At 39.7% G+C, this 20,257-nt stretch overlaps 1 protein-coding gene across 1 annotated transcript in view; it reads right to left on the bottom strand.

Moving 5' to 3' along the window:
* Positions 1-20,257, bottom strand: part of LOC139922515 (cadherin-12-like) — a 74,819-nt gene that overhangs the window by 46,284 nt on the left and 8,278 nt on the right. Inside the window, exons 2-6 of the mRNA XM_071913046.2 lie at positions 11,513-11,637; positions 7,331-7,500; positions 4,293-4,412; positions 1,098-1,265; positions 382-569 (exon numbers count right to left, since the gene is read on the bottom strand). Coding sequence (XP_071769147.1) covers positions 382-569; positions 1,098-1,265; positions 4,293-4,412; positions 7,331-7,500; positions 11,513-11,637 — 771 coding nt within the window. The remainder of the gene's footprint in view (positions 1-381; positions 570-1,097; positions 1,266-4,292; positions 4,413-7,330; positions 7,501-11,512; positions 11,638-20,257) is intronic.

The raw sequence follows: 20,257 nt of genomic DNA, 5'->3' as shown, positions 1-20,257 counted from the left end.
TTTTAAAATGCTGCTGCACAGATGGTCGATGAGTTATGGCCAATTTTGTGTGCCACGGTTTTTGTTATGTTGATTGGTCGATGGCGGCCATATTATTTATCTGATTGAGCCTGTTAATAAAACATTGGTGCATCAAGGTTCCCTTGGGATATATACCAAATATGGTGTTGATAGGCCAAAACAAATGTTTTAATTCAAGGTCATCATGCTTATGCCCCCCCAGCATGGACGAATATACTGTGTCAGGGATCAGCTATATATGCAATGACGACTTGTTGACAGGAGGATGTACGCTATCACCCAACCTAATGAACTTAATAAACACTTCACTGTATGTGAGTGTCCCAGTCAGCTCATGTGTAGTTCATAATGACTGTGTACCTTTTTCAAGACTATGACTCCCTCCTGACTTTGGCCATTAGAGATGATGTCAAACATGTTGCCCTCGTCTCCTGGAACGATAGAATAATCCACCTCCGCATTTCTGCCAGCGTCCAGGTCGTGGGCTCGAATCCGACCCACCGCAGAACCCACGGACGCCGACTCTGGTACCCGAAGATGGAAAATACCTGAGAAAAAGAGAGTGGGAAGGAGGGAGAGAGAGAGAGAGAGAGAGAGAGAGAGAGAGAGAGGATGAAAATATAATAAGAAAAAAGAGTTTGAGAAAGAAGGAAAGCAAGTTTCACTCACTCAAACAACCATTCATCCATCCATCCAATCAATAAATCATCTAACCATCGTCCATCCATCCATTCAATCAATCATCCATCCACCCAGTCAATCAATCAATCAATCAATCAACCATCCGTCCAACTAATCAACCATCCAAGTCAAGTCAAATTTATTTATATAGCACATTTCATATGCCAAGCGTAGACTCAATGCCAATGAACCATCTATTCATCAATCAACCAGCCAACCATCCAATCGATAAATCATCCAGCAATCGTCCAGCCATCCATCCATCCATCCATCAATTCAATCATTCAACTAACCATCCACCCAATCACCTATCCATTTAACCAATCAATCGACCATCCATTCCTCCATCCATCCAACCAATCAACCAATCAGGCGTCATTGGGAAGTTCACCCACTCTTGGCGAAGCGTGGTGGGTTGTCGTTGACGTCGGTGAGGGTGATGTTGATGGTGGTGGTGGAGGCCAGCCCCCCCAGCTGACCCCCCATGTCCTTGGCCTGGAGGAGAACTTGGTACTCCTCCTTCACCTCACGGTCCATGTTGGCGAGTGCCGTCCTGATCACTCCTGGTGGAGGACAGCGACAGAGAAGAGGGAGGAAAGATGGGGATTGGAGGGGGTTGAAGGTTGATGGAGGAAGGAAATATAGGAGGAGGATGAAGAGTCAGAGACAGAGGGAAGCATCAGTAAGAAAGTGATGCTGAACAAGAGAGATTCAATTCTATTCAATCAACCATTCATCCAACCAATCAACCAATCATCCATGCGACCATTCAATGAATCATCCATGCCCCCAATCAACCATCCATCCAACCAATCAACCAACCAACCATCCATTCATCAGTTCAATCAACTAATCATCCCTCCAACCAATCAATCAACCAACCATCCATCCGACCAACCAACCAACCAACCATCCATCCAACCAATCAATTAATTAACAATCCATCTAAACAATCAACCATCCATCCAACCAACCAATCAATCAACCATCTCATTCACTTTCTATGGAGAGAGATCAGGCCTTTTCTTTGCAATTAAAAATGTATTTTACCTTGTTGTAATATTAATCATTAAGAAAAAAGTGCTAGAGCTTTGCTCTTCACTTGATGTAAACTGATTGCTTTTAGGGAAACTATGCCGATCCTGGCTGCCCTGTAGTTGGAACCCTGAGGCAGAGAGATTAAGAGAGAGAGAGAGAGAGAGAGGGAGAGGAATATTTTCTGGATCTAGCATTAATTAGGCCAGCATATTACAGCTGTTCGCTCATTGTCATAAAAGGAAGACCTCTGACATCCCTCTAATCAGGCCGTAGTGCCTCTCCCTATGCAGCGAACGTTTGATCAGGACTGAATCAGCGGGGAGTTCAAAGGTCAGGAGAGGCCACTAGCAAACCAGAGGTAAGAGCAGCATAGATTCAGGCAAAGATAGCTATCACCACACCAGGAGAGTGAACTAATAAATCCTAGAGGTTCCAGGTTGAAAGACTCAATGTCAATTAGTGCAAAGGTTTCTTGGCTTTGATGAAGTGGCAAGAGAGGCGTGCCACAGTGCACTGGCTAGCTAATCAGTCAGAAGAGCAAGTATGGTGCCTTCAGACGGTATTCAACCCCCTTGACTTTTTCTGCATTTTGTGGTGCTGCAGCCTGAATTCAAAATTGACTGAATTGAGATTTTTTTTGTCAATAATCCACATAAAATATACCCAATGAAGATAAAGTGAAAACATGGTTTTAGAAATACAAATTATTGAAAATTAATTAGCGAAATATCATTAATTTATTAATTCATTTTCCATACCCACTTATTCCTATTCAGGCTCACAAAGGGCTGGAGCCTATTCCAGAATCCATTGGGCAGAAGGCAGGGAAACACCCTGGGCAGGTCGCCAGTAACATCACAGAGCGAACACAGACAGACACACCAGACAGACACACTCACTCTGACATTACCACCTATGATGACCTAGGACAGTGGTTCTCAACGTGAGGTCCGGGGACCACCAGGGGTCGTTGAGGGGGGTCCAGGGGCTCCCCAGGACATTAGTTCATTTACAAGGCGTTAACATAATTAGAGGATGTAGAAGAATACCTACAACACAGATAGTCATGGAATTCTCGACAAAATCATATCCAACAATAAAAATATTCTCAGATTTAGGTCTGAGAGACAAAACCTCATCAAATGGGGGTCCATGGCCCTAATGTGTTCAACATTAGTGGTCCTTGATATGAAAAAGGTTGAGAATCACCGACCTAGGACACAATTTAGAGACCTCAATTCACCTGACTTGCATGTCTTTGGACTGTTGAAGGAAAGCGGAGCACCCAGAGGAAACCATGCATAGGCAGGGAGAACATGCCTTCACACAGATAACCCCGAGTGGATACTTTGTACAAGCACCTTTGACAGTGATTACAGCTTTGAGTCTGGAGTGTCACTGCAAAGAGTTTGAATACTTAAAAGATTTCAGCTTTTCTATTTAATTGATTTAAAAAAAAAGTAAATATATCCACTTTGTGTGCAGATCAGTGACAAAAATTCTGATTTAATCCACTTTGAATATAAGCTGTAACACCACAAAATGTGGAAAAACTCCAAGTTCGAGCCAGACATATTGATATCTGTATAATTTTTATATTGCACATATCTTATATTGTCTTTCTGTCTCAGTGAGTTCTGATACTGCTGCTACTGCTATTAATGCTGGAATCCAGACTTTTTTCACATTTTCATTCATATGTTTCTACTCAATTTGTCTGACTGTGTTGAATTGTCAGTTGTGTATGTTAATATAACCTCAATTTGCTCTAGGCTATTCTTATCAATATCCTATTCTTCTTTGATGTATCCTAGAACTATTTGCTGCTGCAATGGCCCAATTTCCCAATGGGATCATTAAAGTGTATCTGTCAGCACAGTTTCAGCATTTTGTATTTATGCTGATTCCTATGTATTGTCATATTTGAAAATGTAGCTATTGGCAAGTTTGCAGGTACCTTTCATCTGTGACTATATTATCTATGTTCGCTATTGTATTGTATTGTATTGTCTTGTGGACAAATCTGTGTGAATTTGTGCCTCCTTCCCTAAATTTTGGCTATACTACCCTCTGCTTGACTACAAGACTACAACAGCAAAGATCAATTTCAAATTGAAGAATGGAGGTATTAGGTCTTTCACCCTTTTGTATTCACGTATGCCAATTCAATAGCTTTGAAATACAGTAATGTCTTTGATGAATGTGAATAACACTTGGGCTAGGCCTAATGTTAACTGAAAATCTTTGAAGTGCCATTGGATGCCTGTTTTAGCATCCAGGTACAGGACTGAAGAGGAAGCTGTAGTCCTTGCTAGCATGAATCACTTGTTTAACTGTACAAATGGCTGTAAATGCGAGGTTCAAGTGAAAGCCACAGATAGCCTTTACTACAGCACTGGTAACTGACCTAGAAGTCATCATCTTCACACCCAACTGAACCAAACCCAATGCTTAGAAAATTGCCATACAACAAAATGGGAGTTGCGTCAAGTGAAGGCCAAGCGCTAGCATGAATGACAAGTGTAATGATGAAGACGTCGTCACCGTCTCACCTGTCTTGGAGTCAACCGAGAAGTAGGGCTGGCCGTGAAGAATGCTGTAGACGATACGAGCGCTGTTGCCATATGTAGGGTCGTCTGCATCCGTGGCAGTCACCTGTGTCACATACGTGCCTGTCAAGGGACGCACACACACACACACGCATATTATGTTATTGTATAGCGCTTTTTCTGCTAGCCAGAAGGTTCAGCATCTCCATGTTCTGCTGTGTCTAAAGTTACTGCTCCTGTTGATGCTAGTTTTCACTGCAGTTGCATTGGACAATTGATTTTTCCATTTCACATTTCTCTACAATTGAAATTGCTTGTGGAAGCTAGCTAGCTAGTTGCTAGTAGAATATTTATTTCTGATGATTTGTTTCCTGATGAGGTAAGTCATGTCATTTTACAACATTAGATTGACTGATTCAGGTTTTGCATATTGTTTGTTGGACTTCATTGTTAGTGGGTTTAATCCTTTGTTGAGGATGTAAGTAACATTGCTGTAGGCCTTGCTAAGTGTATTAAGAGTGAAGTTGCACTATAGTGAGCTATTATTGGTGATATGATTTTATTACATTATTTGTCAAGATGCTCATAGCTGGCATGTATGCAACTAGCACTAAGCTAGTTTTCACTTGTTTAAACTATATATAGGAACCCAGTATGGATGAAAGAGGCTGGTTTAGGTGGTTTAAGAACCATTGGTATATGCTGTATGTTCCTGGGGAGTCTCGCTTGCTTTCAAGTTGAATTTTATATATTTTTAATATATCTGATTTTGAGTATTTTCATTAAGTTTTAACCGGACTAATTGTTTAAAATGAAAAATACCCCATGTTCAGTGCTCTTGTTAAGACGGTATTGTTTGTAGACTGTATTAGAGTCAATTACATGCACTACAAGTATGCTTTCACAAGTATGCTTCTCAACATATCTAGTGTTTTCGGCTGTGGAGAGTTTAGGTTTCTACTGGGTTTTTTTTTCAAGCTCTCATCCTATATGAGTAGAGAAACTAATGTTTAAGTTAAGCCTTAAAATTGTTCGTGTTGGGGAAGAATGTCCGTACTCACATAATATGATTAAATAGCTTTTAATGCACAGCAGCGGTCAAAGAAATGTTTGTGGACGCTAACAGAGGCGATGTGCTAAAACCCGTTTGTTTCTTTGACTGCTGCTGTGCATCTAATCTTATTTAGAATGCAGACGTTCTTCTCCAACGCTATATGCCCAAGAGTCTGCACCCTGTTTTTTGGGCTAGACGTTTTCAAGTTGAGCGTGCAAGTTCTTCATTTCATTAACAACTGTCGAAACAAACAAACATTATGAAACATTATGAAGAAACACTTTCTGGTAATGCACCATTGGAAATCAATGGGAAGAAGAATCTTTGGGATACCCACAATGATTTTCTGGGCATGTTTTCTGAGCAGGCAGAACTGACAGCACTACTATGAAATGAACATTTAATTTGGGTGCAAAGGCTTAAAAGCTAACAATGATACAAAAAAATAACATACTGAGTCCACAATTGTCAAGGGAGCAGCTCCAGAAAGTGTTTCTGTGTTGATGAAATCACTGGTTAGTCCTTACTCTATAGTTTCTAGCTTTAGAGGAGGTTTACAATGTCCACAGATAATGGGTGACCTGTCAAACATCATCAAAATAACATAAATAATGTTCAAGAGTAGATTTCCCCATTAGGGACCTGCAAAATGATCTATCCTGAGCCATCCATCCTTGTTGAGAAACGGCACAGAACTGTAAATCCAAAATTCAAATGGTTAATTTTTGGATCTGAAGGAGAAGCAGACCATGATACAAACAAACAACTTGAATGGGACAGAGGTGCATATTAAAAACTCTCTCTATGAGAAGTCAGCAACTCCACAGAATAGAGCGCAAGCTGCGCAACCACTTCAAATAAGAAAATAATGTTTGTCATCTTGGCAGTTGTTGTCTTCTCATAGATAGGATTTTTTTTATGTTACAGATACTTGTGCAGCTTAGTATCATGGTTAATCCGCCATACTGTTTATTGTTGTATTTTGCTGCAACAGAAACATACTGGGGTCGAACTTGTGTCCTGTCAGAGCACTTTGGGCCTCAGCTGAGGCATTAACAGCTTAAGGTCTTAAGACCTCGACTGTTAAATTACCTCTCAGTAATGGTATTTAGCAGACAGATGGGCCACTAGGTCTGGCTTAGTGCACTCCCTGTGCGTGTGTGTCAGTGTGTGCGTGTGTGTGTGCAAGTAGGAATGAATGTTTTCATATAGGTACACTGCAAAGCCAAACTGAATAGAACCAATCTGAGCTAAAAAGGTTAGTAAATAATATCCTACATTAAAATTCAGTTAAGGGCAGGGCGCCCTTGTTTAACACTAAAAAGACCAATAGATTTTTGGGGGTTTAAGAGAAGTCCAACAAGCCACCAACTGACGACAAGCCAAAAGCCTGTCCTGGGGCCTGTCTCACGAAGAAAGCTTAGTGGGTTAGCAAACTAACTTTGGGCTTAACCCTGGATTTTCAGTCTCAGGAAGGTGGTTCACTTTTAACCGGGGTAGATCACCATGGTAACCTATGCTGCACAGCTAACCTGCTAACCTGACCTCCTTATTGGTTGCTTGTAATGTTGGTGATCTAGGAACTGAAGCTTATTCTATTGTTGACCTGATTGACCAGTTACTTGGGACGGTGCATGCGCTTGAACTGCATCACATGTGGTCTTTTTCAATCTGACTTCTTATCCATTCATGTGTCTCTCACGATGCGTTTGATGTTAATATCTAATGGCCACAGTTCCAAAACAAAAGAAGCTCTCGCAATGAATCTTGGGGCTTCTTATCCGTTCTCATTGGCCAGGTTACCATTCTTTATATTTTATTTTTGGCAAGTAATCTTTATCTGTCCTCTGTGCTTGGCGTTCTTTTGTTTTGGAATCGTACTTTGGCTGTTAAATATTATGACAGAGATGGACAAGAACACACATTGAGAAAGGATGTATTGGTAATAGCTCTGATGTACCATCATCTCAACCTCTATTTGTCTGACCTGTTGGAGACATCTCCGGGACACTGGCAGTATAGGGTCCATCTGGGAATCGTGGCTCATTGTCGTTGATGTCCTGAACCTTGATGATGAACTGAGACTCTGGCTCCAGAGGACGGCCTGTGTTGATGTCAACAGCCTGGGCCCTCAGCGTGTAATACGACTTTTCCTCTCTGCAAAACATCCCGAAAATGCACAAAACATTATTCAATATAGTGTTTATTCTTATATTTTGTTAGTGTAAATATGTCTTGGCAGCAGAAACTATTATGCTGACTGCATAGTTAGATTTCCCCTATCGCCAAAGAGATCATTAACAAGTGTATGTACAGTATATGAAAAGTAATATTCATTATCACAAGGGAACCGTTTGCAGTACTAACAGGGGTATTTCGCTGCTATCCCTATACCATTTCCTTTACACCCCCATTCAATGGGCATAGTTTAAAAAATGCCAGTCAAGTGATCACAATTTAACACACATGTGGGGTTTAACAAGTAATACACACCTACATACATAAGCACAAACAGACACATACGCTTAAGTTGAGTACATGACTGGGTCTTTGGTGGATCAGGGTTAAGGTGTCAAGGTTTATTACTTTGCTCAAGGTTAAATAAGTAGGACACTGGTGTTTGGGGGGAGGGGTTGTGGGTGTTAGTCCATTATTTTAGACCTCCACCACTAGCACTTTGTCACCCCGATGAATTTCAGAATCACAATTTTTCCAGCACATTGTAGAATTTGCAACATGATTTTGTCGCTTGTTACTTCATATGACGCCTATGGTAATGGCTGCAATCAAGAGCATTAGCTATGGGCCATAATATCATGGGGTTTTCCATATAACACATTTAAAGTTGCAGGCAAGATTTTTATAAAAATGTGTGTTATTCAATGTGAGCGCAATCTACGCTGCCTTAATGTCCAAATTACTGCGACACTGCTCAAATCAAGTAATCACACAGACATGCTGACAAAATTAGCACTGATCGCAATTAGCGACGAGACGAGCGTATAAATAACGTCTTTGGTTCAAGCCATGGAAATGCACCCTTATGCACCACTTATCTCTTGCTGCCACTTGGGGCCGGCAAAGTGCAAGTTGCCCTGTGCAATTTTAAAGATGTCAACCAAGGTACACAAACGCAGTACATCACTGCTATTGTGGACATGGACATTAATGAAAAGTTACACATTCTTTCCTTCTCCTAAAAACAAAAACAAGAGAAAAGCACTAGTAGCAATAGTGTACCATCTCTCTCTCATATCGTTCATAGTGCAATGCTTAGAGAAGTGACGTTTTGGGTAGAAGAATGCCAGTTTGAATCCAAAGACACAGTGTGAAAATCAAAGTGGAGTAAGTGAATTGGCATGAAGCTCTCCCATCCCTGAAAGACCATGAGGTGAACCGGCCAGAAAATTCTCCAAAGGTATTGTTCTCCCGGGTTTCCTCCCACAGTCCAAAGACTGTAGATTGCCCTAGGTGTGAATGTGAGAGTGAATATATTTGTCTGTCTGTCTGTGCCTCTGTAATGGACTACCAACCTGTCCAGAGCTGTTTCCCTGCCTTCCACCCAATGCTGCCTCCCGTGTCTCACCCTACCCCATCAACTCATATCCCCTATATTTGTCAGAGGCACTATTTACTGAAAGTATAAAACATTAGGGACATCTTCCTGATATTGAGTTGCAGCCCCTTTGCACAATCCATATCTCACTTGTCTCAAAGCCTAAAATTCATTCTGTAACTTGTCTGCTTCTCTTTATCTACATCTCTTCCTATGTGATTGGTATAGCCTAGATTTAATAAGGAACGTCACTATGGGATCATTTTAATTGGATTCACCTCATCAATGTAACCAGCTACAATGTTACCGAATCTACAAGTGGCTATCGAGTGCCCATGGACATCGTCAGTGTTGTCACGAGCATGTGTACTATAAAATAAACACCATAATATATTTGAATGTTATTTTGTATTGTATGTGAAATAATAATGACAGGTTTACATACTTGGAGCTCCAACAAAGGCAGAAAACTGCTGCCAAGTTCATTTTTTTTGTTTGCATTTGGATGGCAAAAATTGTGGATAACTAGCTACTCACTGGAACAGTGTTGGCAGAACCTTCAGGGAAAGAGGGATGAAAATAATAAAATAAATGTCTCACTATTGTGATTGGTTGATGCTTCGTCGTGTCGTTGGAGCATGAAAAAAGTTGACGTCAGCACAGACAGTGTTTGTAGTGATGTCTTTTGTTTTTTGGATATGTCAAGCTTCCTTTGCCAAAACTTTTTCAATATTCTAATTTTGAAGAACATCCACTCCCTGACTTGAATTAATTTGAACCCAGCCCTATTGTCCCCTGTAGTTTGCTCAGTGGCTACATTTATAAATAATACATACATTTTCTAATAAATGGAATAAAAGAAAATATGAAAATAAAAGGCACATCAGTAAGGTTCTGGTAGATCTGTATGGGTGCAAGGTAGATAATCTCAGATCATTTCCTGGCTTGGAATCAATCCAGTCATCCCTACGAGGGCCATTCAAATTCTAATCACTACTAATGCAACAAATGCGTAATCAACTTCATCTTGTTGTGTTCTTGATGACAGCAGTGCATTCTTGGATGACAATTCTTATCAGCAATGCAAGAGTGGGTTGAAGAGCATGATGATAATGTCAGCAATATACCAAGATCTTCTCAATAACATACAGTCCCTTTTGAGCATCTATGAGAGATCCAGAAATGCTATTTGAGATGAATTTACCATCAAAGTCGTTATGTTAGCAATGATTAGGATTGTCTTTGGCATATAGGAGATGCATAGGCCAAAACCATGCCAGGAAAAGCAACCCATTTCATTACAGTTACCATCATTCATACCACACACTGATACCTTTATGCTGTGTTTAACCATACTTATGTAGTACATTCTCTGCACCAGTGAGCACATATGACACTTTTCCTGTTCCATGTGTTGATACATATGCCTACTTAAAATCAATAAAACTGCACCCAAAACAGACAAAACTGCCCCCACAAATCAGATCAACTGGGAAAAAATGCCCTCCGGAAGTGAGTCCCTCGATGCCTGCCTGCATGCTTTATATAGCCTATAGCAAAATATGGCCATATGATATATTGGCATTAGCCAAGTTACTTGAATATTTTCTGGGGCAAGCTTGTATTATCTTATAAAACAGTCAACTAGATTCCTAATATAATATTAGGTATGCCTTAAAGGAACAATAAGTAACATTTTACTGGCTCTTTGCACAAAATGACCATAATACATCAGCAGGGGTTTGCAAATTGTTGATCAATGCCAGTCACTCCACTGTTACCTCAATGGCTGCTGAGATTTCAGGCTTTCTAAACAAGCAGTCAGGTCCTTTCTCTCTGTTTTGGTGGAAATGATCCACACCCCCAGGCATTTCAATATAGGCCCAAGCTCTGCCCTCTGAACTACAGCCCTTGAACTTTGGTTCAAGGGCTGTAGTTCAAGGTGGATGTAGCTTAGGACTCTGAAAAACTTCAAGACTGATGTGGAGTTGGTCTTACATTTGTTAGACAGGTAAGCAGCCTATGAGTAGCCACACTAGCTAGCTAGCTAACGTTTGTTGTATACATAAATAGCTGTTAAGCAATATGTTCACACAACCTGTTGCTAGAAGCAGCTAAATGGTTTTGGGTTGCTTAGCATTAGCTACATCTTGAGCTGCTAGACCTCTGGGTTAGCTGATAGCATAGCATCGCTAGCTATTGATTCCATCTTTTACTTGACTTGCTGTATAATATTTCTGTAATTCTGTGGTATTTTCTAAACATTTTTTACAGTTTGTAATGGGATACGTTACCTCTTTACTTGACATTTCTAAACTGTAACGCTACTTGGCTAGGTGGTGTCTGTTGTGAAATCACCAGTTCATACTTTCTGTCAATTTCACGCAACCGTAGTTCACGGGGACAGGAGGAGTGAGAGAGGTTGGGTGGAGCTGGGGGCTTTGGCTGAGTCCATATTACTGATTGTTTCTTTAATGCTCAGTGATGCACATACTTTTTGCTGAGATTTTAATGTAATTATAGTATATACTGTATGTTATGCAGATGCTAATAATTCCTCTACTGAAGCTTCACAATGCACTTCAGGTAAAGTTAGCATTTAGGAGTACTCACCTGTCGAGCCCCACCAATGCATGTATATCCCCTGTAATCTGATCAATGGTGAAGATGGAACCAGCTCCTTCTCCTGACAGAGTGTACTTCACCTCACTGTCCCCCTGGTCCATGTCTGTATGGAGCTGTAGAGAGAAAATAAGTACTGAGAAGCAGAAATGAAAATATTATGCCATACTGATTTATTGATGTATTCTACTGCATGTGTCTATGTACTCATATGGCCTGAACTGCAGCGTCAGTCAGTTCAAAAAAATTTGTTGCTGAGGTCAGTATCATTAGTAATTATCTGTTAATAAATGGATAAAGCAGAACAAGTGTCCTGTAGCAAGAACTATAATCACTTGAAAAATGTTGAAAATCTTTTACAAAATGACAAAAATGTATCAGGTGGCAATAGGCGTATTTGGAAATATTTGTATAGATTTAGGCATGTTAGATATAGAGATGACAAATTAATGTATGCAGAAAAAACAACAAACTAAAAAACGTACCCATCTCTCTCCATACAGCAGGTGGGTAGAAATAATGAGTTAATGACTTGAATAATGATTTAAAGTGAGCAATAAAGACTGATTAATTTAAGTAGTGTCTGCTAATTTTATATATGGTGTAAATTAATTATCAATGTGATGATTTCAGCAGGAGTTGCTTGGTGTCTAATGCAGCTACTTAAAGTGTGGCATGGGCTGATAATTAGCCTAATTCACACATCTACAGTATGTGCCAAACCAAGTTTTGCATTCGATGTCTGTAGGCTGCCACAGAGAAAGCAGTAAGTTATATATAGAGAGATGATAAATGAGGAGAGATCTATTAAAGTTTTAGAGAAAGACAGCATTGTGTTGCTATCCATTATGTGTCAATCAATTTCCTATTGGAGAAGAGAGTATCATTTAGTTATAGATTATCAATCAATTGATTCATTACCTAAACAGAGAATATGATAGATTTTGTAATCTGGCCAAAGATTAATCCTTTCAATAATGTTCTCCAAAGAAATGTGAAATAGAAGACATGAAAAGACCAAGCATGTCTCCAAGTCAAGTATGACTATTGCTGGGGCCAAATTTTGGTGGTTTTAGTATTTGTTTTGAGTGTTTTTTTATGGGTAGAGCAGGTATTGTGACCCTTGGGCCTGGGAAAACCATTCAAAACCCACTGTACGTTTAACTTCAAAACAGAATGGATGTCAAAGTGAATCTTGGGCTGTTTAATCTGAATTACTGAAAAGTTGACTTTATAGGAATACAAGGTTTTCATCTAACGGCATCCATCCATTAGACTAAACGTGCCCTGTCCTCTACACTATACAACACAAACGTGTTGGAGTATGTGCACATCCACAAATGTTCAAAAGAACATATCCGGGGTTCGGTTCATTAGGTCAGGTCCTGACGAAGACCTACTGGGGTCGAAACGTTGATCTGAAAGTTAATAATGAAGACTCAATGGGGTTGAAACGTAGATGTACAAATTAGTAGGGTCCTGATGAGGACCCAATGGTGTTGAAACGTTGATGTGAAAGGTAGTAAGGTCCTCAGAAAGTCCCAGTGGGGTTGAAACCTTGATATGAAAGTAAATAAGGACTTGACAAAGGCCCAATAGGGTTGAAACGTTGATGTGAAAGTTAATATGGACCTGACGAAGACCCAATGGGGTTGAAACCTTGATGTGAAAGTTAATATGGACATGACGAAGACCCAATGGGGTTGAAACCTTGATGTGTAAGTTAATATGGACATGACAAAGACCCAGTAGGGTTGAAACGTGAATGTGAAAGTTAACAAGCACCTCATGAAGACCCAGTGGGGTTGAAACATTGATGTGAAAAATAATGAATACCTGAGAAAGACCCAAATCGGGTCAAAACATTGATGTTCATGAAAGTTAAAAAGGACATGACAAAGATGCAGTGGAGTCAAAACGTTGATGTGAAAGTTAATAAATTCCTATAATAAACAATTGGTTAGCATTCTTCCAGTGTGGGGATTCATGGCTTTTGTTATAATTTCACATGTGACATACCCACAACAACCATTCGACAAGAGCACGTTCCCTCTCAACCAGTAGATTGCTCTCTCTACAAGGTCAATGCACAGAACAACTTGTGTTATATCACAGCTACACAGTCTAACATTAGCTCATAGCTTTGATATGAAATATTAATTTGGAAATGTATGAATGTATGTATGACGTGAGCAGTTTGTACCCGGCACATGTAGCAGTACAGGTTGAGGACAAAACATTGAGTTTGTCATGTACAAAAAGGTTCTAGCTGCCTGACTGTTAATTTGTCTCCAATTAGCAGGATATCTGCAGGTTTCAGAACGCCAAATTTAAGACTTTTTAATTCAATTTAAATATTAATTGTTAAGGGACATGAAGTCCATCTATGTTTGGTAAAGCATAAGTCATAATTGCATGGTGAAAAAAATAACACCTCTAATAACTATATTTAACAAATTTTAAATACTTTTAAGGACAGGAAGGAAAGGACCAAAGGAAGGTTTGAAGAAAGGAGGGAGTGAAGCAAGGATGCAAGGAAGGGGAGGGAAGGAGTCAGGGAAGAAAGGGAGAAAAGAGGGAAGATGAAAGGAAGAAGAAAAAGCAATAACTGAAACGGAAGCCTGGGATGGAAGTGAGGTGGAAGGAAGACGAGGAAGGAAGGAAGGCGGGAAACAGCTAGGAAAGTAGAAGGAAACTAGAAGGAAAGAGCTAGGAGAGGACGTTGGGTCAAGAAGAAGGAAGGAAGAAATGATGCAAAACCAGAAGAGGAGGAAAAGGAGAAATAACAAGAAGTAGAGGGAGATGGGAAAGGATTAAAGACAGGTTCAAGGAAGGAAGAGAGGAAAAGAAGGAGGAAAATCAAGAAGGATGGAAGGAAAGAAGGAAGAAACACACCTAAATAAATGCAGCCACTGAGCTCTTTGAAGAGATTTTCCATAATAAAACAAAATGATAAGGATTCAGAAATCAGGCAAACTAGAATCAGACTACAGTAAAATATTATTTCCTGAATCTTTTTCATGTCTCATTCACATGACAATAGTGCAAGAGAGTAGGCATGGGCGATATCCAAAATTGTATCACGATACTGTCCCGCCAAAATATCGCGATATACAATATTATTGCACACTATTTCCAGAAAAACGGGCTGATTGTGGAAAAGGGAACCCACTTGAATTAAAAAGACACATTTTTCCGCTGCTCGATATTATCGAATATCGTGGGAAATACTGCGATATCCATGAAATATTGCATTAATCAATAATAGCAATAATATCGAATATCGACCCACGCCTACAAGAGAGGTTAGACAATCACAGGAAATTGTACAAAAGTCAATTAAGTATACTTTTCGGTGTTTAACACTTTATCTGGCACAATCTGAATTGTTCTGAAGTTGAACACCCCACCCATCTGATTTTAACAACACAAGTTTAAACAAACACTAGCAAGTTATTTCCAATATTTGACCCCGGTCTGATTGGAATGCATCACCGCAATTATGAATCATAAAATGAACATTGAATTTCACCTCTCTACAGACGGCAGCTCTGATGCTCGTCTAATTAGAAGCACCCGGTCTCAAGTAGCATCATCCTTACAATAACTTACATCATTTTATCTCAATGTTCAAATCCATCACTCTCTTGTATATGTCTATTTTTCATTCCACTCAGATATAATGGGAACTGACACCATCGATTGAGAGGCTTGTATGTGTAATGACTTTGGAAATGAGTCTCATATTCAGACCAATTGTTTCATTGGGCTGAAATAATGCCATCCCTTTGCCTGTAAATTCATCAGAGATACATTAAGGTAACTCTCCAGCCTGGATTTGATGGATGCATCCCATCTGCAAAGGCTTGCTTTCTTGATTCATTTGTGCCCAGAGTATGAAGTGGCGGAAGGATAACATATCGGCCAGCTTGCAGTACGATGAATACCAATGTTGACATTTTTAAAATGGTAACCACACTTATTGTGCTTCTGAATGGCTATTTCTCATGACACCTATGATAGATGTTGGTATTTAAATGCCGAACTCACATGCTGCGCATTTTGAACTCTTATTTTCATATAGTAGGAGTCATGCATACTTATGATGAATGCTGATGTCCGCACATTATGCTCTGCAGTGGCCATTTTGGATAGTAGTCATGCCTTGCTGTGACAGATGGACGTGCCATTCAAAAGGTCAGGCAGACATATGTAATGAGGGCAATGGGGTGATATATCTTCCTTCCCCAAAAGGCCACGCAAGCTGCTCACATATCCTGCTGGGAGTAAAACAAACATGCAAGGTCTGGAGGCAGCATTGCTGATTGCAGCAATACAAGTTGTGTTATAATTATTTGGGTTGCACTGTTATGGAGAGAATGTGGCATATGTAGATACTTGACCGAAGTAACTTTATTGCTGTGAAAGGTTTAATCACTGACTGCAGTCAAGGACCAATATGTGGTTTATTGGGTCATTCCTGATTTCAAGATGAATTTCTATTGCTTTCTACATTTTTAAGCTGTTACATAAACATTATTAAAAATCAAAGGTAGGCACAAAAATGAGGCATAAAAAAGTAGAAAAATGTTAAAAGAAGTGAGAGGGCGAGAACGTGTGTAAGTGCAAACATAAATCAAAAAGTTTGATTGGGGTGATTCATCTTCTACACCCCACCAAAGGCCACATGTGCTGACTCACTTCCTGGTTGGAGTGGAATAAATGATGGTCTCAGAAACCCCTGAAAAAAAGTGTTTTTGTTTTTTTTGCAATTGGATTGTGTGACTTGATTCTGGGAAAATTACAAACAGGAATTCTGTAAAATAAGGCATTTTTCTTTTATTATGGAGTATCCAGTGGAGAGTGACATGAAGGAGTCAGACAGGATGATGTGTAACAAGGTGAATTTGAATGCATATGTAGAAGTCCAGTTGTTCAGCCTAAATCTGAAGCCTAAAGTGGCGCTGTAACTGAGAAGAGCGTCACATCCCTGCTAACTGAGATGCCATATATTCACACTATTTGCTCAAGTTAAATTCTGGTGTCGGTATGGACACTGGTGGGAAGTCTTCTCAACACAGGAAGCGACGAATCAAAACTTAAGAGTGAAATCCAAAAGTGCCCTTTGGTATCCTTTGGGATAAAGCATCACAGACCACGCATCACAGCATCACGAGTGGGTAAACATGAAAGTTCTGTGGGCAATTTGCTGACATCACCTTACAGGATTTCTGGGTATTGAAGTCCTCAAAATTCAGTTACGCTGCCATTTAGGGCTGCCAACATGCAAAAAATAGCTAGTGTAGCTTTACTGTGATAATTGGTAGTTGGTTGTATTCATTGGTGATTTTGGCGTGCAATTCCACCCCTTGTTGTTGGCAAGAAAACACTGATATTTTGAAATAAATATGTAAAACAAAAATATTTTTAGTAGTACTTTTATGGCATTCCTGCTTTATTAGACAGTACAGTGGAGATAGACAGGGGGAGAGAGGGGGGGATGACATGACATCACCGTAGTCAACTGAACCACCAGGACGCCCCAATATGTGAAATTATTTAAAAGAAAATTAGATAAAAATCCTGAATTAGATTTTTTTTTTTTTCATGTTTTTTATGTTCTGTCATTGTTTTTGAGTTTCTTGAGATTGTATATCTGTGTAGACGACGTAATGACCTCTCATCTCTTTCAACTTGGTCTAACATTAGCTAGCCTAGGCTAGCTAGCTAGGCTAGACAAAGGTTCAAATTTGGGAATACTACAGGTAGAGACGGAAATCTGCATCACCAGAGTCATTGAGAATTATACAACTCAGAAAAACAGGAAGCTTCAATTTACCATTTTATTGTATTTTTCTATAGTAATTATTGTATGAAATGTTGGATTATCTACCTACGGTCGAGATAATGTCTGCCATTTTCGTTGCTTGTGTTTATTTACTACAGGTATGTATGGTGTTAACTGAAAGATTGTGGTAAATTTTGATGTCACCCATTGAATACCTTATATACCACCTGTGTTTCTTGATGACACTGAATGGTATAGCCTTTCTTATTTTTTATATCTAGTCATGGGTACATGAACATGTCGCTCACACACACACACACACATACACAGAGAGAGAGAGAGAGAGAGTTCTGCTGGTCTTGCATTATGAATAATATAACCTTATTTGTCACAGATGACCAGCGAAGAGAGAAATCCAGGGAGCCTCCACCTCAACTGGTATACTGACAGTCAGCAGACTGTCACTATGTGCATGTGTGTGTGTGTGTGTGTACACGCATGGCACATGACTATTCAGTTTTGTGCAATGTGTATTCTGTCACAGTGCAGTGCATCTGTCCTGTCCAAAGTAAAGTAAACCTTCCTGTAGAGGTGTGTATGAAGTGGAAGAATAGCTTTTAGGATTTTGAATGTCTTTGTTTTATTCATCACAACCAGTTTCACTACTTCTCTTCCCTCCATTTTCATTCCTACCCTACTCGTTTATAGTTTTCCACTGCCAAGCTATATTTCAAAGTGCTATTCTAGTTAAAAAGTGCTTTTAGTAATGCCAAGGCCTTAAAGGAATACAGTGGGTTTTTGGTAGATTGCTAACTTAGCTGTTAAGAGATCAGACACCAAAATCATCCATGTGTCCCAGTAGATCGTTGGCTCCAGTGCTCCATGCTAACATTTTAGCATACACTATGTTGAGTGACAGTGGGCTCCATGCTAACACTTTAGCATACATTATGCGGAGTGATAGTAGCCTCCATGCTAACACTTTAGCACTATGTTGAGTGACAGTAGGCTCCATGCTAACACTTTAGCACTATGTTGAGTGACAGTAGGCTCCATGCTAACACCTTAGCATACACTATGTTGGGTGACAGTAGGCTCCACATACATGACACATTTATAAGTTCCGCCTCCTGGCCCTGCATTCGTTGGTTCGTGTGTAACATTTTTTGCAATATGCAGTGCTTAGGGGAATTGCGGTATACGCTCTTTAGGCCGCACATGAGTCCCAAGAGACCTGCATAAGGGAAATGCAGTGTGTGCTCATACCCCAGGCAGAATGGCATTAACGTAGTTTCACTCACTCCACTCATGCACTGTCATACACTGTCTTACTGGAGTGATTCAATCCTGTTGCCGAATAATAGTTACCAAGCAAATAACCTACAGTTTTTCAGTGAACTCCCATGTCTGTCAATTCTAGTACTGTCCGAACCGATGTATATGATTCATAAATTCCAAATATATTGCACAGTAGACATATTCTGGAATCTGATGGGAATGATACGCCCCCACAGTAATTTATTGGAGCAATAAAGTAATACATATGCCATCCGGATCAGTTATTAAAATCATCAACATGCAATGTACTAAATTACATAACCAACGTTGTCCTGCAATCGTAGAGCAGGATCAGCAAACAGCAGTATACAGACAGGAGATAAAAAAGAAGAAGAATTTGACCTAAAACCATTCTTATAACTAAATATTATTGTATATCTGAGGTCATTTAATCTTTGGTGAATAATGAAATGTCATGATACTGATAACATTTATATGTGTTATCCCTTTATCAATCCCAATGAATGAATGTCCTCTGGTGCTGATGTATTTTCTGGAATTGATAGCTGTGAGACCAGAAAAAAAGACAATGTTTCTCTGTCCTAATGAGTGGGATTCATTATACTGTAGGCATTGATTGGATATGATGTCCTATTTTGTAGGTATGTATTTGTCATTTTTACTGATTTTATATTCCAAGTATTTGTGGTTCATCTTCATGTGCATTGTTCAATAACCAATGTATATTTTCAACAGGTGGAAAGTTGATGTTGCTTTATACTGTAAATATGTGTAATATAATATTGTAATTTTTCCAACACTGGATAATATACTCTGGGATTGTAATATGATTTCAGTGTATCAAGTCATTGGAAGAACTTTCTATGTCAGGAAGTGATGTGATTGATCATTGTTGATTGACTATAAATGGACACCTGTTTGTCCCTCTGCCATGATTCCTGATGAAGACCTAAGGTCGAAGCGCACAATAGTTGAATAAATGTGGGAGCAGTGGAAGCAGTGTACGCCATTGTCCTTTTTTAATCCATCCTGAGGTAAAAATGACCAGTCACCAGACTTGCCCTGGTAATACTAATGCTGTCTGGAGACAGGGAAATCCGGGGACATTTCTGGGGACGGTGCCCACCGGGGGCAAAGGACAAAATCCGGGCACTGACACGCTAATAATGTGATTATGACTAATAATCAGAGTAAGGCATTACTCCAATTAAGATGTTTACATGACTCGGCAATTCCTTTAAATTGTGTTTACATGCTACTTGTTGTCATTTGATTATTTGCAGAATTGGGGGTCGTTTCTAAATCCGTCCCACAACTTTATACTTCTATTGTCCCGCCATCAGCAAATTCTACCACAACAAGCGACAACTATGCTGCACTCCCATTTCATATCTGTTGCTGCCATTTTTACAGGACAATTCCAGTGGCAAAATGGTCTTTGTCCTCGCTGGTATTACCTGTGGAACTTGGGTTGCCTGCGTGTGAAGTGACATGTGACATCTTTTTTGGTACATGTGCAATTTAGAGTGGAAGAAATGCAAGTAGGTGTATACATGCCTTTATAATGAGATTAAAATCGCAGTACCCCACATATGTTACTGCGATTATGATTATACAGACTATGAGCATAATCACATTAACATAATCAG

This window comes from Centroberyx gerrardi, chromosome 13 (genome assembly GCF_048128805.1).
Source record: "Centroberyx gerrardi isolate f3 chromosome 13, fCenGer3.hap1.cur.20231027, whole genome shotgun sequence".
Classification (NCBI taxonomy): Eukaryota; Metazoa; Chordata; class Actinopteri; order Beryciformes; family Berycidae; genus Centroberyx; species Centroberyx gerrardi.
The sequence above is the reverse complement of the archived record's forward strand: the minus strand, read 5'-3'. Positions and strand labels throughout refer to the sequence as shown.